Genomic DNA, 23,777 nt, shown 5'->3' on the forward strand with positions numbered 1-23,777 from the left:
TGTCTGTTTATTACATGTTTAACATCTGTTGAGATGGGTATAGTGGATTAATTTTGTAATCTCACCCAGTACTCTGCATGTGGAGGCAGGAGGATCACCATGAGTTCAGGGGCAATTGGATCTACATAATGAATCCTTGGCCAAACTGGGCTATAGAATGAGACCTTGTCTGAAAAAGCAAAGATAAAAACAAAAACAGATCAAATGACAATGTTGAGTATAGCTATAGCTCACTAGAGCACTTGCTAGTATTCATAACTCCCTGGGTTCTGTCCCTGGCATCAACTTCCCAACACACACAAATTTGTCAAATATTTCTATGGCTTTTTCAGATTAAATACTAAAGAAAATTTTACTATTCCACAAAAAGAAACACTTTTATTAACTGTTGTCACCAGCATCATTATATACAAAAATAAAAATTTTAATGATTTTTCTATATGTATATATATGCATGCTGACATATATGTCGGAATACATGTCTAGGTGCATGTCTGAAGTTGACATCAAGCATCTTTCTTGACTGCTGTCTACTTTATTTATTTATTTATTTATTATTTTTTTATTTTTTATTCGATATAATTTATTTACATTTCAAATGATTTCCCCTTTTCTAGCCCCTCCCCACTCCCCGAAAGTCCCGTAAGCCCCCTTCTCTTCCCCTGTCCTCCCTCCCACCCCTTCCCAGTTCCCCGTTCTGGTTTTGCCGAATACTGTTTCACTGAGTCTTTCCAGAACCAGGGACCACTCCTCCTTTCTTCTTGTATCTCATTTGATGTGTGGATTATGTTTTGGGTATTCCAGTTTTCTAGGTTAATAACCACTTATTAGTGAGTGCATACCATGATTCACCTTTTGAGTCTGGGTTACCCCACTTAGTATGATGTTCTCTAGCTCCATCCATTTGCCTAAGAATTTCATGAATTCATTGTTTCTAATGGCTGAATAGTACTCCATTGTGTAGATATACCACATTTTTTGCATCCACTCTTCTGTTGAGGGATACCTGGGTTCTTTCCAGCATCTGGCAATTATAAATAGGGCTGCTATGAACATAGTAGAGCATGTATCCTTATTACATGGTGGGGAATCCTCTGGGTATATATGCCCAGGAGTGGTATAGCAGGATCTTCTGGAAGTGAGGTGCCCAGTTTTCGGAGGAACCGCCAGACTGCTTTCCAGAGTGGTTGTACCAATTTGCAACCCCACCAGCAGTGAAGGAGTGTTCCTCTTTCTCCACACCCTCTCCAACACCTGCTGTCTCCTGAATTTTTAATCTTAGCCATTCTGACTGGTGTAAGATGAAATCTTAGGGTTGTTTTGATTTGCATTTCCCCAATGACTAATGAAGTTGAGCATTTTTTAAGATGCTTCTCCGCCATCCGAAGTTCTTCAGGTGAGAATTCTTTGTTTAACTCTGTACCCCATTTTTTAATAGGGTTGTTCAGTTTTCTGGAGTCTAACTTCTTGAGTTCTTTATATATATTGGATATTAGCCCTCTATCTGATGTAGGATTGGTGAAGATCTTTTCCCAATTTGTTGGTTGCCGATCTGTCCTCTTGATGGTGTCCTTTGCCTTACAGAAACTCTGTAGCCTTATGAGGTCCCATTTGTCAATTCTTGCTCTTAGAGCATACGCTATTGGTGTTCTGTTCAGAAACTTTCTCCCTGTACCGATGTCCTCAAGGGTCTTCCCCAGTTTCTTTTCTATTAGCTTCAGAGTGTCTGGCTTTATGTGGAGGTCCTTGATCCATTTGGATTTGAGCTTAGTACAAGGAAACAAGGATGAATCAATTCGCATTCTTCTGCATGCTGACCTCCAGTTGAACCAGCACCATTTGTTGAAAAGGCTATCTTTTTTCCATTGGATGTTTTTAGCCTCTTTGTCGAAGATCAAGTGGCCATAGGTGTGTGGGTTCATTTCTGGATCTTCAATCCTGTTCCATTGATCCTCCTGCCTGTCACTGTACCAATACCATGCAGTTTTTAACACTATTGCTCTGTAGTATTGCTTGAGGTCAGGGATACTGATTCCCCCAGATTTTCTTTTGTTGCTGAGAATAGTTTTAGCTATCCTGGGTTTTTTGTTGTTCCAGATGAATTTGATAATTGCTCTTTCTAACTCTGTGAAGAATTGAGTTGGGATTTTGATGGGTATTGCATTGAATCTGTATATTGCTTTTGGCAAAATGGCCATTTTAACTATATTGATTCTACCGATCCATGAGCATGGGAGGTTTTCCCATTTTTTGAGGTCTTCTTCCATTTCCTTCTTCATAGTCTTGAAGTTCTTGTCATACAGATCTTTCACATGTTTGGTAAGAGTCACCCCAAGATACTTTATACTGTTTGTGGCTATTGTGAAGGGGGTCATTTCCCTAATTTCTTTCTCAGCCTGCTTATCCTTTGAGTATAGGAAGGCCACTGATTTGCTTGAGTTGATTTTATAACCTGCCACTTTGCTGAAGTTGTTTATCAGCTGTAGGAGCTCTCTACTGGAGTTTTTTGGGTCACTTAGGTAGACTATCATGTCGTCTGCAAATAATGATAGTTTGACTTCCTCCTTTCCAATTTGTATCCCTTTGACCTCCTTATGTTGTCGAATTGCCGGAGCTAGTACCTCAAGTACAATATTGAAAAGATAAGGAGAAAGGGGGCAGCCTTGCCTGGTCCCTGATTTCAGTGGGATTGCTTCAAGTTTCTCTCCATTTAGTTTGATGCTGGCTACCAGTTTGCTGTATATTGCTTTTACTATGTTTAGGTATGGGCCTTGAATTCCTGTTCTCTCCAAGACTTTAAGCATGAAAGGATGCTGAATTTTGGCATCTTAATCATTTCAGTTAGGTAAAACCTATATCCACAGAAGAGGCTCACAAGTGAGCCATGACTGGTTGGGGTCTCCCTCTGAAGTCACTGTCCTCCTTTGTACTTCTTGTGATGCTTTTCATCTAACCAGGTGCTTCCATAACACTTCATTCATCTACAAGTTCTTCAGCCTAGAAGCAGTGCACCAGACCCTTGATCTTAGAGAACCCACAGAGAGTCCAGGATGACGCCTCCTGTGGGCATAGAAAGCAATTCTGTGCATTGGGTCTTATTTTTCTGTGTGGGCACGAAGGATGAGCACTTCTATTATGATGTGGTTCCGTGGGAGGAGGGTGGTTCTCCTCTGCCAGAACAGGAACTGGCTTCATGATGGACTACAACTCAGTGGATTCATGAAGCACCTTAGTCTTTGAGCATTGGCAGTCTGAGAGCAACAGTTTTGCCTTCTCCCTCAGTCAGAGATAAGACAGTGTGCCGGGGCTGTAGCTCTCTGCTACATCACAGTTGTGGGGCAAGTACCATCTGTTGCATAGATTTGTTTTAAATTATCTTATAATTAATCATTAGAGCTGAAAAATTTTTAAAAAGATTTATGTGCCTGTCTTTGTGAGTTTGTGCCATGTGTATACATGTGTCTATGGAGGCCAGAAGAGGACATCAAATCCCCTAGAACTGCAGTAACAGGCAGTTTTGAGACATCTGACATGGGATGGATACAAGGAGCCAAAGAGGAGTGAGTGCTTTAAAATACCGAGTCATCTTGCTGGGCCAAGAAATAATGCTTTTAAGTCATCTCTCAGGACTTCAGTGATTTACCTTTGTAGAATAGGACCATTCCTGATGGGAATATGTATTGATTTAATGAAGTGTAAATATTAAAATTTGTTTGCCTAGAATATGTGTGTAGCCAGTCATTGGCAAGATGCCTGTTTGCCTGAGTGGTAGGTGATAAAAACATGGAATTGGCATTCTTATTTATGTGTTCTCATTGACAATCTGTGAAATAAAGCCATATCAGTAGAGGTGTTTTCAGGATATGCAATAGGTAAAAAGCTGCTTCAGTGTCTTCTGTGTATGCACTGATGAATACCATATCAAAGCCTCAAGAAAAAGAACGCTACTTTCACACCTTTTGTGTATTATAAGACGGTGTCTGCACATCAGCCTTGCTGTGTGCTGCTTCTGACCTTGGGCAGGATGCTGTACCTGCTTCCTCTTGGAATGATGCAGTCTGCAAGACTCGTGTTTCAGCATGCTGTGCCTAAGAATGGCCACAAATAAAAATTACTGTCCATTCCTTTTTTAAAAAGATAAAATATGGAGATCTTAATGACTTTTAATAAATGCAAAATATGCAGGGTTTAATAGCTTTTGGTAAGTATAAACTATGGATATTTTAATAGCTTTATTGAGTTCCATTTTCCAAAAAATACAGTTCAGCATGGAGCTGCTGCCCTGCATATCAGTCAGTTTCAGATGTAGAAGATATCAGAGGGATATTGTGAGAGAGGAGAGAGAGAGAGAGAGAGAGAGAGAGAGAGAGAGAGAGAGAGAGAGAGAGAGAGAGAGAGAGAGAGAGAGAGAGAATGTGTGTGTGTATGTGTGTAGAGTGTCAGGCAGGCTGTCAGGCCTCGGCCAACTGGCCTTTTGTTTGAACTTTTAATATTTTCTATAACCGTGTATGATGTTGGGGTGGGGTGTGTATCTGGGTGTCAGAGGACATTGGTGCAGAGTAAGGTCTCTTCTTCTACCTTCAAGACTCCTGCGGATAGGCCACAGGTCACCAGGATTACAAAGCCACTTCCTTTATCCCCAAGCCCAATCTGGGCTTGTCTTAAGTCTGATCCCAGGAGACTGTTTCTGTGTCCATCTCTGACTTGTGGGATGTGCCAGGCCCATCTAGGACACCAGAATACTGTCCACAGTCATCTTGGCTGTTTTTCTTGTGGGACCTGAGGATGATCTTGGCCCTTGAATCTCGATTGCCTGAAATCTGAGAACCTCAGACTGTGAGCCTCTAGATTTTAATGGCTGCTTCTATTTCTTTAGGGGTTACAGAACTATTTAATTTGCTTCCCTGATTTAACTCTGGTAAGTATCTATCTAGAAAATCATCCATATCCTTAAGATTTTCCAAATTGTTGGAGAAGATGCTTTTCCAGTAAGACCTAATGACTTTTACGTTTCCTCGGGACCTGTTCTTAGGTTTCCCTTTTCATTTCTGATTTTGTCAGTGTGGATATTGTCTCTCTGATGTTTATTTAGTTTGGATAAGGTTTTGTCTATCTTGTTGATTTTCTAAAAGAACCAGCTCTTGGCTTGGCTGATTCATTGTCCTGTTGTCTTTGTTCCTAATGAACTGATTTCAGTCCTGAGTTTGATTATTTTCAGCGTCTACTCTTGGGTGTTTGCTTCTTTTTTCTAGAACTTTAAATATAGGTGTATATTTAAATTTTTATTATGAGAAATCTACTTTTTTTAAATGAACATACTTAGGGCTATGACCTTTCCTCTTAGCACTGATTTCATTGTGTTTCATAGAATTTGGTATGTTGTGCCTTCACTTGTATTTAATTTACAAAGGCTTTGATGCCTTTCCTTATTTCTTCTTTGACCTACTGTCCATGAAGTAGAGAGGTAGAACCTCTATAACAGCTGTTGGACCTCGGCTTTCCCATTGGTCAGAGTGCGCATGCCTGTGTTTAGATGCGTTGCTTGGCAACAGTTGGATAGAAGTCAGTTGACAGGAGTACCTGTTCTGGCTGGACTCTCTCCTACTGAGCTTGCCTGTGGGTGCTTTGTCCTGGTCTTGCTGGCAGTGGTGACAAGACTCACTTGCAGATCTATATCAGTGTGTTGGTTCTGAGGGTGGCCAAGAGCCAAGAGGGAGGGGAGGGGTCGGGGTGACTTGGGGTGACTGGGGTGACTCGGGGTGGGTGGGTGGGGAGCTCCACCATGAGCTCCTCGTGTTGCTGGAATCGAAGGCCATCTTCCCCTGGATCCTCCACCGGCCAGAGGGAGTCCTTCACAGGCCATGGGAGGCCATGTCAGAGTGGTACTGGCCTCTCTTCTGCCAGAGAGATCAAAAGCTACAAAGCCTTCAGCAAGATCCACAAGGCTGCTACCCGGGGTGATGTTGCCACAGTAGAGCACAGACTCATACTTAGGAAAAATGACATCAATGACCGAGACAGCAATGACAGGTGTCTGGGGCTGGGGGTCAGGGGAAAGGGGCAGGCTGGGAGGCAGGTGGAGAAAGAAATGTGTCAGCTTCCCTAAGTGGCCCCAGTGTCTAGGAGTAGGAGGAACTGCCAATGTTCGCAGGGCTACTGACTAGTATGCTGACCTTTGTCGCTAAGATTTCATGGTAATCTCAGTGCTTGGCAGTTATTCCACTGCTCTGGGAAGTGGGGTGGGGGAAGGGCGGAAGGCCCTGCTGACCTAGAGCTGTTCACCACAAAAAGCCACTGGTTCTTGAATTCATTAATGTTGTAGTATCCAGACCTCCTCTTTTCTGTGACTGATGTACCTATTTCTCTCCCAGGCACTATAGTAGGTTGGCCTCATTTTCATTCACATGTCCTTCAGTTTATTATATACACAAATAAATAGACATAATCATTTTAGTTGCAGTTTGCTGAAAATAAGATACAGACTGTGTATCTTTCAAATATGGGTTTTCTTTCCATTTATGCAAGTTTTCCTTAAAGAGGTTTCATGGCTGGAGTCATAATAGTGAGCAGGAAAATATAACTTTAAAAGTGAAAAGCTGTCCATTTAATTTGATATTGGCAGTTGGTTTGTTGCATGTTGATTTTATTATGTTTGGGTATGGGCCTTGAATTCCTGATCACTTCAGTATTTTTAACATGAAGGGGTGATACATTTTGTCAAATGTATTTTCAGAATCTATTGAAATGACCATTAATTTTTTCTTTGACTTTCTTATATAGTTATTGAATTTTCGTGTATTGAACCAACCTTGCATCCCTGGGATGAAGCCTGCTTGGTCATGCTGAATGATGACTTTGATGTGTTCTTAGATTCGGTTTGCTAGTATTTTATTGAGTACTTTTTCATTGATGATCATAAGTCAAATTGATCTAATGTTCTCTTTCTTTCTTTGCGTCCTTGTTTCGTTTATGTATCAGAATAATTTTGGCTCTACAGAATTAATTAGGTAGTGTTCTTTCTGTGTTAATTTTGTGGAATAGTCTGAAGAGTGTTGGCATTAACTTTTCTTTGAAGGTCTGATAGAAATCTGCCCAGAAGCCATCTGGCCTTAGGCTGTTTTTGTTTCAGTTTTTTAATGACATCTTCTATTTCCTTAGGAGTTATGGGCCTTTTTAGTTAGTTTACATGCTCTTGATTTAACTTTAGTATGTAGTATCTGTTTAGAAAAATCATCCATATCATTTAGATGTTCCAGTTTTGTTGTGTATAGGCTTTTGCAGTATGATATGATCAGTTTTTATGGTGTTTTTATTAGATATTTTCTTTATTTACATTTCAATGTTAGCCCCTTTCCTGGTTTCCCCTCTGAAAACACCCCACCCATATCCCCTCTTCCCCTGCTCACCAACACACCCACTCCTGCTTCCCTGTCCTGAAATTCCCCTATTCTTGGGCATCTAGCCTTCTAAGGACTAAGGGCCTCTCCTCCCTTTGATGTCCAATAAGGACATTCTCTGCTACATATTCAGGTAGAGCCATGGGTCCCTCAATGTGTAGTCCTTGATTAATAGTTTAGTCCCTGGAAGGTCTGTGGGGGTAGTGGTTGGTTAATATTGCTGTTCCTACTATGGGGCAGGAATCTCCTCTCAAGCTCCATTGGGAAATTTATGTTTAATCCAATGGTTGGCTAAGAGCACCAACCTGTATTTGTCCCGTGCTGGCAGAGACTCTCAGTACACAGCTATATCAGGCTCCTGTCAGCAAGTGCTTGTTGGCATCCACAATAGTGTCTCTGAATGGCCTTTCCTTCAGTCTCTGCTCCACAATTTGTCTCTCTGTATCTCCTACCATGGGTATTTTGTTCCCCTTTAAGAAGGACCAAAGTATCCACACTTTGGTCTTCTATCTTCTTGGGCTTCATTTTGTCTGTTAATTGCACATTGGGTATTCTAAGCTTCTGGGCTTAAGCTTCTAAGCTTATCAGTGAGTGCATGCAATGTGTGTTATTTTGTGATTGGGTTACCTCACTCAGGATGATATTTTCTACTTCTATCTATCTGCCTAAGAATTTCATGAATTCATTGTTTTTAATAGCTGAATAGTACTCCATTTTATAAATGTACCACATTTTCGGTATCCATTCCTCTGTTGAGGTACATCTGGGTTCTTTTCAGCTTCTGGCTATTATAAATAAGGCTGCTATGATCATAGTGGGCATGTATCCTTATTATTTCTACTTCCATTTTTAGGTCCTGGATGGTTTTGTTCACTTCTTCACTTGTTTGTTGGTTTTTTCTTATAATTCTTTAAGGGATTTTTTGTGTTTCTCCTTTAAGGGCTTCTACCTATTTACCCGTGTTCCCCGGCATTTCTTTATGGGAGTTATTCATGTCAATCTTGAAGTCCTCTCTCAGCATCATGAGCTGAGACTTTAAATCCAAATCTTGTTTTTGCAGTGTGCTGAGTATCCAGGACTGGGCTCAGATGATGCCATATCGACTTGGTTTCTGTTGGTCATGTTCTTGCGTTTGCATTTTGCCATATTGTTATCTCTCAAGTTAGCTGGTCTTGTTGTCTATGACTGTGGTTTGTATGTCTGCAAGCCTGTGTCAGTACTCCTGGGAGACCAGTTCTCTCTCTGGGTGAATTTAGGTATGGAGAAGTGTGGTACAGGTTTAGCTCACGGGTAGAGACAGAAACCAGAATGATTCTGTCCATAGTTGATCCTTGGTTCCTGTGTCCTGATGGCTTTGAGCAGGCTGCTCTTTGGCCAGGAATTTGAAGAGAAGTAGTGGTCTTACCTGTTAACTCAGGTTTGTAGGTACTCCTAGGAGATTGGCTCTCTATTGCTGGGATTTGTGGATGTAGCTCTGTGGCCCAGGATCAGCTCTGGGCACAGACAGAAATCAGAAGACACCTGTCCTAGGCTGCCCCTAGGATCTTGTGTTGTAAGGGTTTCAGGCAGGCTCCTCTGAGCAGCATGGGTGGTCATACGTGTGTCCCCAGTCATGTCTACACTTCTGGGAGTCTAGCTATCTCCCTGTGTCACCTGGGTATGGAACTCTATGGCAAAGGATGATCTGTTGATTTTTTGAATTTCCGCACTTTCTGTTTTTATGTCTCCCTTTTCATTTGGGTGCTGTCTCTGGGCTCTTTTGATAGCTTGGCTAGGTGTTTTTCTATCTTTTTGATTTTCTAAAAGAACCAGCTCTTGGTTTTGTTGATTATTTGTAACATTCAGACAGGGCTAGTATTCAAAATATATAAAGAACTCAAGAAGCTAACCACCAAAAACAAAAACCAAAAAAAAAAAACCAAAAAAAAAAAAAAAAACAACCTAAACAAAAACAAACAACCTAAGTGAGGATGCTTCAATCCTACCTGTGAAGCAGAAGAAAGCATTCATGTGAGGTAAAGAACTAAACAGAATTCACAACAAAGATATCTCAAATGGCCAAGAACTTACAGAAATGTTCAAATTCCTTAGTGATCAGGGAAATGCACATCAAAATTACCCTAAGATATTATAGTATACCAATCCGAATCGCTAAGATCAAAAACTCTTGTGACAGCACACATTGGTGAGGATGTAGAAAGAGAGGAGCACTCCTCCATTGCTGATGTGATGGCATACTGGTACAACAGCTTTGGAAATAAATCTGGAGGATCCTCAGAAAATCGTAAATATATCTACCTGAAGATCCAGCTATACCACTCTTGAGCACATATCCAAAAGCTGCCCCACAGGGGCATGTGTTCCACTACGTTCATAATGGCCTTTTTGTGATAGCTGGAAGTTGGAAACTTGTGGTTTATTTACAAAATTTACAAAATTTACTTACTTAGCTATTAAGAATGAGAACCTCTTGAGTTTTATAGGTACTTGCACATAGATGGAACTAGACATTATCCTACTGGATGAATTAACTCTGACCAAAAAGGACATGTATGGTATGTATTCACTAATAAATGGATATTAGCCAAAAAATGTACAGAATCCCCAGGATATAATCCTCAGAACTCAAGAATCTTAACAAGATAAGGGCCTAAGTGAGGGTGCTTCAATCCCACCTGTGAAGCAGAAGAAAGCATTCATATGGGGCAGAGAGAGGGAGAGACCTGGGTGGGAGAGGGGAGAAGGGAAAAGGGAACATGATCAGGTATTGTAGGTTGGGGTTGGGGGGAAGAAGACAGAAGCCCTGAGGGCTAGCAGAAAGAATGGAAAGAATTAATATGAGGAGGTAGGAGTGGGAAGTACTCCATTAATTTACCAGAGACCTGGGAGACAGGAGCCCAGCATGGCTGCTTTGTGAGAGGCACAGCAGCTGAGTCAGATGCAGATATTTACACCCAACCAATGAACAGGAGGAGCTGAGGGCCTCTGTGGTGGAATTAGAATAAAGCTGGAAGAAGCTGAGGAGGAGTAATACTTCATAGGAAGACCAGCAGTCTAACCTGGTCTCATCTGATCTGGACCCCTGAGATCTCTCAGGTTCTGAGCCACCAACAATACACCAACTGATATGAAGCCCCTGACACATATTTACCTTTCATTGTGCTGGGTAAATGCCTAATTTTGTAAGTCCATATATGAATACCAGCAGTTTGAAAATCGAAATGGTATATTCAATCCAACTTTATTCTCTCTTATGGAGAGAGTACAATATATAATATTGTATATATTATTCATTGGCCATTGTGAAACTCATATTTCTGGTACAATTTGGATTTTATCCGTAAAATCAATTACTCATCATGAAACTTAAGTTTAAGGCTTAAAGTTCTAGCTTATAGTTCATTATAATGGGGAAATCAGAGACATGATCTGGTCATACCACATCCGCAGTCAAGAAAGGAATGAAACAAAACCACCCAGTGTCTTCTTTTTATTGATTTTTTATTGGTTGTTTTATTTATGTGCATTTCAAATGTTATCCCCCTTCTCAGTGTTTCCTCCACAACTCCCTTATCCAACTCCCTCCCCTTCTTCTCTGAGGGTGCTCCCCCAGCCACCCACCCACTCCTGCCTCACAGTCCTGCCATTCCACTACGCTTGGCTATCTAATCTCGACAGAACCAAGGGCTTCTCCTTCCTTTGGTAACAATCCTCTGCTACATGTGCAGCTGGAGCCATGGGTCCTTCGATGTATAAGGGACAAAGATATGGGGAGAGACCAGAGGAAAAGCTATACCAAGACAGTCTCCACCTAGGGATCCATACCATCTACAGACACTAAACCCAGATATTTGCTAATTTAACATTTGTTGACAGGGGCCTCATTTATCTATCCTCCTGACAGTCTCTGCCAGAGCTTGACCAATACAGATGGTGAAGCTCTCAGCCAAGCATCAGAACACAGTGGTCTCCATTAGGTTAGGGGAAGAACTCACTGGAAGACACACACACACACACACACACACACACACACACACACACACACGACATATAAACACCCTCATACGACCCTGCTATACCACTCCTGGGCATATATCCAGAGGATTCCCCGACATGCAATAAGGACACATGCTCCACTATGTTCATAGCAGCCTTATTTATAATAGCCAGAAGCTGGAAAGAACCTGGATGGCCCTCAATGGAGGAATGGATACAGAAAATGTGGTATATTTATACAATGGAATACTACTCAGCAATTAAAAACAATGGATTCATGAAATTTTTAGGCAAATGGTTGGAACTGGAAAATATCATCATAAGTGAGGTAAACCAGTCACAAAAGAAAACACATGGAATACAATCACTGAGAAATGGATATTAATTAGCTCAGAAGCTCTGAATACTCAAGGTACAATTAGCATACCAAATGATTCCCAAGAAGAAGGAAGGAGAGGGCCCTTTCATGGAAAGGCTTGATCCAGCATTGTAGGGGAGGACCAGGACAGAGAAATGGGAGGGGGTGATTGGGGAATAGGTGGAGAGAAAAGAGCTTATGGGACATATAGGTAGGGGGCAATGGGAAAGGGGAACACATTTGGAATGTAAACAAAGAATATAGAAAATAAAAAATAAACACCCTCATACACACTCAAAAACTCACACACACACGAAAATGATTTCAGTCCAAAGAATCAGACTAGAGTAGTACCAAATACTAAAGTAAAGGTTTGCAGTTAAGTTCATGTATTCTTTTGTTAATGTAATTTCCTCACATTATGGGAAGAGAATGATTACAGAGAAGTTATTAATTTATATCTCATATGACTTGCTAATAAAACAACTGTAAGTGCAGTCTTACTGATTTCTTGATTTATGTTTGTGAGTGATAATAAGATTGTTAATTAAATTTATTAAAATGCCCACAAATTTAAATATAAATGAATTCCTAAACTTTATTCTTTTTACTCAGTAGTTCACCAAATCACTTTGTTTCTCTTATTAAGCACACTCATTCTATGGGCTGTAAATGCCTCTCATCCTTAATGTGTGCAGATTTTCCTGTGCTGAGTAGAAAGTCTAGAGATATAGTACATTCAAACAATGTAACACCAGACAGATATTAAAAACAATGACTTCTTGAAATCTGAAGGCAATGGCTAGATCTAGAAAATAGCATCCTGAGTGAGGTTTCTCAGTCATAAAAGACCACACATGGTGTGTACTCACTGATCAGTGATATTAGGCAAAGAGCATGGAATACCCACGATTCAGCTCATGGACCACATGAAGCTCAAGAGGAATGAAGACCAAAGAGGATAGATACTTCAGTCCTACTTAGAAGGGGGGTCTCAAGTCCACTAGAAACTTGACCTATTTATTTTTAAATAGCATTTCTGAAATTAGGAAGTTGTAACAAGTAACTACTTTGAAGAATTATGCCCTGTCTAAAACTATTATCAATTAATTGAAATATTAGCCAAGTGAAAGTTCTCATTTCTTCACATTGTACAAATCAAAATAATGAAAAAATTATCCTCATTTTAGTCCTGGTATTTCTTTTGCCAAAGATTTAGAAATTAACAAAATAGTTTCAGATATAATTTGCTGTTGTCATATTTTTTCACATTTTGAATATTTAAATATTATAACTAGAACTCCCAGAATTCTTTTGAATATATCACATATGATTTACTGTAAGCACAGTTGGTTATGGTTCCTGCACACTTTATGAATTATGTAAACTAAAACCTGCTATCAGGTAAAGCGTAATACATCAGGAGTTATAATTCATATCCTAATGTAAAGTTCTCAAAGTGTGAGAAGAACAGGGTCATAAGCCAACCAGAGTGTGTTCACTTGTGTAGTCATGTACCAGTGGTCTACAGTGGGAAGATTGCAAGTTAGCAGCTCCTGAGACACATTGTGAATTCAAGACCAGCCTGAATTCTGTAACAAGACCATGCCTCAAAGAAAAATATCCAAACATCTGATTGCTGAGCAATTTCATGGTAGAAAAAGCTGTAAATCCTTTGCATGATGTTTTTCAATAATCCTACTATGACTTGTGAGATGAGCTTATTTTGATTCCCTTTTTATTGATGAGGGTCTTGGGTATGCAGAGAATAAAGCAGTGAGTAGCTACAGAGTTCAAAGAAGGAGACAAATCCAAATTGAGAGTTCTAATTTAGAAAGGTTACTTTGGCCAACTGTGCTGCACAGTTTATGTCAACTTGACACAAGCAAAAGTCATCTGAGAGGAGGGAAGGTCAACTGAAAAATTTCTCCATAAGATCTGGTTGTAGGCAATCTTCTAGGGCATTTTCTTAATTGGTGATTGATGGTGTAGGACCCTGCCCATTGTGGGTGATGCCATCCCTGGGCTGGTGGTTCTGGTTTCCACAAGAACTCAGTCTCAGGAAGAGATGGAGAACAGGCTAGTAAGCAGCACTCCTCCATGGCTTACCATAATCAGCTCCTGCCTACAGGTTTCTCCCTGTTTGAGTTTCTAACCTCACAGCTTTTACAGATGAACTGTTTTCTGGAACTGTGTGTGATATAAGCCCATTCATCCCCAAGTTGTCTTGATCATGATGTTTCATCACATAATGGAAATCCTAAATATGACAGCTTGGTACTAGCTTAGAGGGGCAGTGCTATGACATAGGTGACCATTTTTTGGGGTGGGGTGGGGAGGATTTTGGAAGGACATTGGAATATTGTGCAAGAAATACCACTGAGTTTTCAATGCTTGCTGAGCTGTTCTTTAGGAGCTTCCTAATTAAGAAGGTTGAAGGTAATTCCGGAGATGGAGGCCTGGCTTGGGAAGCTTCAGAGGAATGATGAAAGATTCTATCAGGGCCATTTCTATTTTCCTCTCCATGTTGCTTTGGTTATGTTGTTTCATTGCAACAATGGAAAAGTATTTAACATATTGGGCGTTCAGCTCAGTGATAGCATCCTTGCCTCCCATACAGAAATATATATGTCATGATTCCAATATTGGAGGCAAAAACATTTCTTTGAATTGGATGCCCAAAGTTAGTGAGAATTACATGAACAACTGTGGCTTTTGACCTAGTTTTGTAAAAAATTCTTAAAAAGTTTTCATTTTCACAGAACTATTCTGCACTATGCCTGTGCATACGGCCATCCCAATGTAGTTGCCCTCCTGATAGAGTGGAATTGTGACATTGATCTCCGTGACAGTGACAACAGAACAGCACTAATTAAGGTAGAAAGCAGCCAACAGTTTCAGTGTGACACATATTGGATGGGAATTCTTGGAATAAACATGATCTCAGATATATGCAAATAATTAGTGAAACCTATGACATTTTTGCTTTTCTCATCTTTCCAATCTGTTTCTTGATCCAATGCCCCAGGCTTCACAGTTCAAGCACGAAGACTGTGTGGCTATGTTATTAGAACACGGTGCTGACCCAAATGCTATGGACAATACTGGGAGCACCGCACTGCACTATGCTGTTTGGCATAACAGCACCTCAATGACAGCCAAACTGCTGGCACACAATGCCGACTTCAGTATAAAAAATGAGGTAAAGAAGACACAGCTTTGATTTACAGATTATTTCCTACATACTTTAAAATATTACATTGGGATCCTGATACAGCTTTGACCTAAGAATCTCTCAAATGCTAAATGTAATAAATGGATTTTATAAGACTTATCTAGATGAGCCAGCTTTGATGGGAGCTCCTTCTTCCCAAGCTTTCCTTCCCCCAAAACACTGCATGATCTCTCTCCTTTACTCTTCTGAGGAACAATCTAAAGAGAATTATTACCTCCATCCACAGCAATTCTGAAGAAATTTGCAATTTCCTTCAGGGTACTCTCTTAATTGTAGCCTTTTGGGAATCATGTTGTCTTATACTTCCAATATATCAGATAAACAAACTTCAATAAGATACAAGGTTTCTATATTATAAGTGTCTAAATTATGAATCTTTCTGTCAGTTTACTCCACATGGTATCTATCTCAGCATGTCAGTTCATTTCATAGATCTCTAATATCATGGGCCTTTCAGTTGTAATTAGGTAACCACAGAGTTGATTTGTCCCTTAGTTCATGAGACAGAATGTTGTACAGTCAAGGATGGCCTTGAACTTTTTATGTAATGAGGATGACATAAAACTTGTATATTCCTGGACCTCTGAAGTGATGGACTTTTGGTAATTCACCACTGTGCCTGACCTATAAAACCTCATATTTCACTTTGATATTCATTTCCAATGAAATACTTACTTCAGTGAAATAAAGCAAGTGTTGGAGAAGTTATTCAGGGGTGTTGTCCATTTACTACATTTTATGCTGATTGTCATTACAGCTTTATTATGAAGAACTTGCAAGGAAAAAAGCCTAATTCCACAAATTTAAATCATCGTAGAAAAGTTTTCAGTATTTTCCTTGAGAGATTACTTAAATTGCAACTCTAGCACAGGGCATAATATAATCCTTCATATTCTCCCAGAATATCAAGTCTAACATGAATTTCATGTTCATTTGTTATAGAAATAGTATTAACATTAGTGCAATATGTCCAGTATGGAAAAAATACTGTGACATGCCATCCTTTCTACACTGTGCTTTTGTAGCAAATATTCTCTGCCTCAGTGACTTGGAGTTCATGGCATTTCAGAAGCATTTGCATTCCTACAGGCTCTGGAAGAAACTATTTAGACTCTACTCATGGTATCAGGAACCCATGGCAGACATTCTTTTTCACATGGTTCACCAAGATTTAAGTTATGAATTAAATGAGATAGGTGTCAAAGGTACTCTGATGGCTTATGAAGAATGGATCTGTGTGAGAGCACTGCGTGTGAGAGTGTCAAGGATGTAGATAACTGCACCTCAGACTATGTGAGCTCTACTGTGTCTTCCACATGATTGTCTGTTGATAAATAGGTTCTCAGAGTTAAAAGTTATTATTGTTTTATAGGATAGCTTTACACCACTTACACTGGCTCGAATGAAAAATGACAACCTGGCAAAACTTTTAGAAGACCAGAAAGAAAAGATAAAGGAACTTGATGAATTAGAAAGGTGAGGTTATTAATTCTTTTATTTTTTATATTTTTATGGGATTCTATAGTGTGTACCATCCCTGAAGCCCTGTTGCTGGAGTTTCTAATCCTATTAAATAGGTATAAACCCCCACATCATATAGATATTGTAATTATAAGCTGTATTCCTAGATTGGGCAGTTCTAGCACTGTACTATCTTATTCACAAGGTGTGAGAGTCCTTGCTTCTTGAGGTTTCTCCTGGCCAGGAGCTCCTGATTCATGGTGTCATCTCCTCTCTTCCTCCTCTTCCTCCATCCTCCCTTCTCCCTCACCTTCCTCTTGTCCTCCTACCTAACTTGCCCCAGTATTGAGTCTCCCTTCCTACCTTTCTCCTTCACTGCCCATTCACTGACTTAGCCTTTTTGTAAGTATAGATTTTGAAGTTTATGTTTTAATATTTCATTAAAAATTGAGATCTTAAACATTTATTTTTAAAAATATGTCTCTTATATTAATTTCTTTAAAAATGCTATATTAAATGAAAGTACATTTTGAAAAAAATTTCTTCCCTTCAGTGACTGGTTTCTTCAAATATTTTCATTATCTTTGCTAGTGAATCCCTAAAATTCTCAACATTCACAAGTTTGGCAAATGGGGATTGCCTTAAAACTTGATCAGCCTCAGTTAGTAAATAAGACAGTAAACAGGGCAGCCACAGACAAGACTACATAGAAACTCAAGTCTGTCTTCACACACATGCTCACACGCATACACACACACACACACACACACACACACACACACACATATACATACACACATACACTTGTATGTCTGCAATTACCCAGTCATGCATATTCAACACATGTAAATACACCCATGTGTGCCCCCCCCCCCACACACATACACACACTCTATTGGTCATTGAACCTATCTTTATTTCAATAATGTGTGCCTTAATAGGTTGTATAAGTTGAGCATTTAAATATGAAAACTATTAGAGAAACATATTTAGTCCTGGTAAAAAAGAAGCAGGACTCTGCTTTTCCTCCAAGTATTTCTACTTCATTGTAGTCACATAGGAAGTTTTTAGTGTTTTCTAATTTATGGGGACTAGAATTAGTAGGTCATATATAGAAAAGCTGAATGCAGTTTGTAAATTTCATGTTTTGATAACCCCTATAGCTCCCCTAGAAAAATAACATATCCATTTATTTTTTTTTCACATTTTTTATTCGATATATTTTTTATTTACATTTCAAATGATTTCCCCTTTTCTAGCCCCCGACTCCCCAAAAGTCCCATAAGCCCCCTTCTCTTCCCCTGTCTTCCCACCCACCCCTTCCCACTTCCCCGTTCTGGTTTTGCCAAATACTGCTTCACTGAGTCTTTCCAGAACAAGGGGCCACTCCTCCTTTCTTCTTGTACCTCATTTGATGTGTGGATTATGTTTTGGTACAACCACTCTGGAAATCAGTCTGGCGGTTCCTCCAAAAACTGGGCTCCTCACTTCCAGAAGATCGTGCTATACCACTCCTGGGCATATACCCAGAGGATTCCCCACCATGTAATAAGGGGAGGGAATACTATGTTCATAGCAGCCCTATTTATAATTGCCAGATGCTGGAAAGAACCCACATATCCATTTATTCTTAAATTTCCTATACTTTATCTTGCAGTTTGTTTCAACTGTTTCATGGGGCTCACTGTACCCTTTTGAGACCAAATGAAGGCATGAGTGCTTTTTAGATGCATGCTTGATTTGAAATGATGATGGCTAATTCTATGCTGCAAAGCTTAGTTCTGCACCAATGACAGGGATGGGTTTCAGACCATTTTCAGTTCAGGTATCAAAATTATGTGAGTCAGTAACTGGATACTAGTGCAGCCTACAGATGGTGATTTTGGAAAAGTTTTAGTCTTCCCTTCGGCCAGTGGACAGACAAGGGTTCCAGGCACCCTCCTGTTTCTGTCTCCCCTGTGCTGGATTTCTAGTGCACACCAGACCACCACATTTGGCTATGTTTTGTCCCCTACAACTTCTGACAAATCAAACTGAGAGCCTCACACTTGCAACTTAGGGACTTAACAACTGAACAGTTGTGTGAGTCCATGTCTTTTTAGATTTTGAAAATAAAAGTGATTTCTACAAGATTCCTCAGCACTGAAGATGCTGTGGTAAGAGAAACTGGGAATTTGGGCTGTGAGATACTTTCTCAAGTAAAACTAGTTGAAAATGTCACATGATTAGGTATAATTTTTACTAAAGTGGGATGGTAATTTATTGTCATCTTCTATTATTTCGTTTAAATCTACTTGAAGATGAAAAGTTATTTTCATAGTGTAGTATGAAATAAATTATGATTCTAGAATTTCTGAGTATGAATTCAAATCCGTCACATATTCACATGGTCTTTTCTATGTTTCTCAAAATTATCTGACATATATTGGAATTAAAACAAATTTACAGCAAGTCCAATGCTTAGAACAATGCACAGCAATTACATAGGAAGGCCTAAGAACAGCTAAGCCTTTCCATTCTTAAAGGTATTTGACACATATAAAGAGCACAGTGGTGTTAATAAGGCAGGTTTTACTAAATATGAGACTCCGTTTTGCTGAGAATGACATTGGAAATGTTGGTATATTTACCTCTACGAAACAAAGCATACTATATTATATTGTCCCCTTATCTTAACTGTTACAATACTTGATCAAAATGTATTATTTTAAAAATTATTAATATCGTCATTATTTTAAAATGATGCAAATGTTTGTGCTTGTATTTGAGTATGCACACATGAGTGCAGGTGGCTGAAGAATGCATAGGCATTGTATGTCTCTGGATCTGGAGTTAGTTGGTTATGAGTCACACAGCATGGGTTCTGGCTGTTGAGCTCAACTCCTGTACAGAAGCAGTATCTGCTGTTAATTGGAGCCGTGTCTCCAGTTGTAATTTCCATCTTTTATGATTTTAGTAGTGGTATAAATTGTATATCAATGTTCCTCTTCTTGTCTATAGCTTCTTTCCTTTGCAGAAAATCATTTTATTTGTAATACCTGGTAAGTTTTATGGATAGGGAAAATAAACATTTTTTGTGTTTTATTTTACAAGTTTAATATTCATCTGAAAGTATTTCATTTTTTGTAGGTCTTCAAAGAAAACTTCCAATGAAAAAGAAGAGGTATGCAAAAATTAATTTCAAATCATATTTATTAAGATACAGTATAAAAATCAAAGTAATACATAATAAATGGACTTAGAAATATAGTATAAAATAAAATAAAACTTAAGATTCTTTTGTTATATTCAAATATTTCTTTCCAAAATAGTTTTAAAAGTCACCAATAGTAAAGGTGTCTTTCCTTTCAAAATCTGGTCTTTCAGAAGCATTTTGCTTGTTACTTATGTAAAACACGGGTCTCTTCTTTATAGTGTATGGGGTACCCAACATGACAATATCTGAAATTGCTATTATTCATTTTATAGGTCAAAGAACAAGGAAATCATATGCTTGACCTTAAGGAACTAATATCATGTGAGGGAAACTCAAAGGACTGTGAGCAGTACAGTTGTGACACTATTTTGCATTTTATTGAAGAGCTCATGAGGCAGAGAAAAGGTAGGAGTTCTGCATGCAGCCCCTGTGTGTGCTATTGATGAGGGTGAATTGCCCAAACATAGGCATGCTTGATATCAACGAACAGAAAACTAGTCTCAGCAGGAGCTGCCAGCAAGCCTTCAGAGCTTCAGTGAGCGAGCTTGACACCATGGCCTTGGGGTTGTTACATTAGACTCATGTGTTTCAACAAAATGAACAGGCCAGTCAGCCAATACATTAAATTGGTGGGGTGTGCCTTTTTGTTACTTCTTTTTGGTTTGTTTGATTTTTTTGGGGAGGGAGCGTGATTTTCTTTCTCTCTCTCTCTCTCTCTCTCTCTCTCTCTCTCTCTCTCTCTCTTCCTTCCTTCCTTTCTTTCTCTCTCTCTCTTTCTTTTTCTTTTATTATTTGTATTTTCCTTAATTTTTTATTAGATATTTTCTATATTTACATTTCAAATGTTACTCCTTTTCCAGGTCTCCCCTCTGAAACCCCCTATCCCATCCCCCTCCCTCTGTGCATTAACTTACCACTCCCAGTTCCTCTCCTGGAATTCCCCTACACTGGGGCAATGAGCCTTCACAGGTCCAAAGGCCTCTCTTCTCATTGATGTCTTACCAGGCTATCCTTTGCTACTCATGTGGCTGGAGCCATGGGTCCCCTCCTTGTGTACTCTTTGGTTGGTGGTTAAGTCCCTGGGAGCTTTGGGGGTGCTGGCTGGTTCATATTGTTCTTCCTCCTGTGGGGCTGTAAAACCCTTCAGCTCCTTGGTTCCTTTCTCTAGCTCCTCCATTGGGGACCCTGTGCTCAGTTCAATGGTTGACTGAGAGCATCCCCCTCTGTACTTGTCAGGCACTGGCAGGGCCTCTCATGAGACAGATACATCAGGCTCCTGTCAGCTAACACTTGGTGGCATCCACAATAGTGTCTGGATTTGGTAACTGTATATGGGGTGGATCCCCAGGTGGGGCAGTCTCTGGATGGTCTTTTCTTCAGTCTCCGCTCCACTCTTTGTCTTTGTGTTTCCCCTCATGGATATTTTGTACCTATTCTAAGGAGGACCAAAGTATCCACACTTTGGTCTTCCATCTTATTAAGCTGCATATGGCCTCTGAATTATATCTTGGGTATTCCGAGCTTCTGGGATAATATTCATTTATCACTTAGTGCATGCAATGTGTTTTCTTTTGTAATTGGATTACCTCACTCAGGATATTTTCTAGTTCCATCCATTTGCCTAAGAAATTCATGAATTTATTGTTTTTATAGCTGCTTCTTCATGTGACTGGAGGATTGACGCAGCTCTCTGGAGTCACTTTGGTAAAGGATGCTGAATCCTTTCATGATGACTCTGCCATATGATATTTTGAGTAGACACTCTTAGACTACTGCTCTTGTTTTATTGGCTCCTCTCTTCTACTTGGTATTAGCATTGTCTTCTAAAATTCAAAAAAATATTTTATTTTTATTAAGTGTGTGAGTGTGTGTGTGTGTGTGTGTGTGTGTGTGTGTGTGTGTAACTGGGTGTGAGCATCGCTTTGTATGCACAGACTGAAGGAGGAGTTGAGGTATCCTGCTCTAAGATTATCCTCCTAATTCCTTGAGATGGTACCTCACTGAGTTTGAAGGTAGGTTGGCACATGAGCACCAATGGTCTTGTCTGCAGCTCTCAAAGGCTGGGCTTACAAGCACATGTGTAGTCATATGTGTTTTCTGTATGGAGGTTTGGTCTCAGGTTCTCATGCTTGTGCAGCCAACACCCATATACACTTAGCTAGCTCCCTTAAGGTTGATGGATCTAATTTTTAATCTGCTAAGATGTTTTACAATATTATGGAGTGTGCGTGTTAATGTATTTTTGTATGTGTGTTTGTATGCACATGCATGCATGTATGTATATCTATGTGTGTGTGCCTGTAATGCATCTTCCTAAATTGCTCTCAACCTCATTTCTTTTGAAAGAGCAACTCTCACTGATGTCAAAGCTAATCAATTCAGTTAGGTTGGCAGTCCAGTGAGCTCCAGGTATCCTCCTGTCTATGCCTCCCATGCATTAAGATGACAGAATGTGGAGGCGGCGGCGGCGGCGGCGGCGGAGGCGGGTAGCAGTGGCTGCTCCAGCTGAAGGGCCATCAGCAGTGGAACCAAGGCGACACAGGGTCCAGTTAGGCCCTGCGCCCACGACCACTGACCTTCGCTGACCAGCCGGGCGGCAAGCAACTGCGGTTCTGCGGAGCCTTTCGCTGCACGGAAGCCACTTCAGAACTCGGCTGCCCGCCAGTCAGGAGAGACTCACTGCCATCTTGATCCCGGGCTCCAGAGATCGGTCAGACTGAGGTACACAAACATAATCCTAGGCCCAACACCGCAGGGGTCTGAGCCAGACGGGCGTTGGCCTGCACCCAGGCCCTGGGCTGTTCGAGTGGCCATCGGGGCGCCAACCCAGCCAGGAGTTTTTTTTTTTTTTTTGCCCCGGCCGGTGCACGCGCCGCCATTTTGCCTACAGGAGCCAGAGTGCTCGGGAGGGCAGAGACTGCTAACAAGCGTAGCCTGAGGCTAACAAAACGGGGGTCTAGGCCCCAAAAGGCACAGGACTGACCCCAAGAACTGGGCGGCTTGGTGGGCCATCTGTGTGTCAACCAGCCCAGGAGGTTATTAGCACAACAGACTCTCCCGGTGCTTTCGCGGAGCGCGGACGCGCACGCCCGCCATCCGGGTCACCTGGCGGACCCAAATAACAGACATAGCCCTAGGGGAACTTTGCTCGGACCTTGGCCTCCCAGGCGTTTGCCTGGACTCAGGGCCCAGGCGACAAGGCTAACCTAGTGTGCGCCAGCCCGGTTGGGGAAATCGGCTGCCCAGCGGAGTGAGCGGAGCACAGGGGAGGTCACAGCAACATTCACCTTCGGAGCTCCCTGGGGGTGCACACGGGTTCCACCTGGTCCACAGACACAATCTGGGGCAAGGCCTCAGGCAGAAGCCCCCAGCTCAACTCTCTCCGCTTCAGATCAGCCTGGGTGGCCGCCACATCTCCAGGTCCCTCAAGAGGCTAGTGGGGGCTTCCGGGCGGCCAGCTGGGAGAAGTCGGTGTGCTCCAATAAATCCTGCGGGCCCCAGCGGGAGCCTTCAGGTGCCTGCTTCGGGATCTGAACAGCCTGGACAACAGCACCCTGTCTATAGGCAGTGCAGAGTGTAAGCTGTGCACCAGAGGCCAACGGGGAAGGGGCAGCTTGCACTGGTGAGTCCAGCACTGACAAGACCAAGTAACACCAGTGAGAGCTAGATGGCAAAAGGCAAACGCAGAAACGTCACTAACAGAAATCAAGGCAATATGGCAACATCTGAACCAAATTCTCCTCTACCAGCAAGTCCTGGATACCCCATCACACCAGTAAAACAAGATTTGGATTTAAAATCACTGGTCATGATGCTGGTACAGGAACACATGAAGGACATTGAGGAGAAAATGGATCAAAAGTTAGAAGCCCTTGCAAGGGAAACACAAAAATCATTGAAAGAAATCCAGGAGAATACAAAAGCCAACAAGGAGGAAATGCAAAAAACACTTAAAGAAATACAGGAGAACTTTGCTCAACAGGCTGAGGTCATGAAAGACGAAACACGAAAATCTCTTAAAGAAATACAGGAGAACTTTGGTCAACAGGCTGAGCTCATGAAAGAGGAAACACAAAAATCTCTTAAAGAATTACAGGAAAACACAAACATGCAAGGGAAGGAGCTAAGCAAAAC

General features: G+C 40.9%; 2 protein-coding genes across 8 annotated transcripts in view; both read left to right on the top strand.

Annotated features, from left to right (window-relative positions):
* The window catches only part of LOC127665124 (uncharacterized), a 565,077-nt gene that overhangs the window by 97,719 nt on the left and 443,581 nt on the right, over positions 1 to 23,777 (top strand). The window lies entirely within an intron of this gene.
* LOC127665123 (ankyrin repeat domain-containing protein 26-like) overlaps positions 1 to 23,777 on the top strand; it is a 484,272-nt gene that overhangs the window by 35,807 nt on the left and 424,688 nt on the right. For 6 of the 7 annotated variants that reach the window (XM_052157536.1, XM_052157535.1, XM_052157538.1 and 3 more), the window contains exons 3-6: positions 14,780 to 14,953; positions 16,359 to 16,462; positions 19,577 to 19,610; positions 19,916 to 20,048. In XM_052157536.1, coding sequence (XP_052013496.1) covers positions 14,780 to 14,953; positions 16,359 to 16,462; positions 19,577 to 19,610; positions 19,916 to 20,048 — 445 coding nt within the window. The remainder of the gene's footprint in view (positions 1 to 14,779; positions 14,954 to 16,358; positions 16,463 to 19,576; positions 19,611 to 19,915; positions 20,049 to 23,777) is intronic. The other variant, XM_052157539.1, reaches the window with a different exon arrangement.

The sequence above is a fragment of the Apodemus sylvaticus genome, chromosome 14, assembly GCF_947179515.1.
Source record: "Apodemus sylvaticus chromosome 14, mApoSyl1.1, whole genome shotgun sequence".
NCBI lineage: Eukaryota > Metazoa > Chordata > Mammalia > Rodentia > Muridae > Apodemus > Apodemus sylvaticus.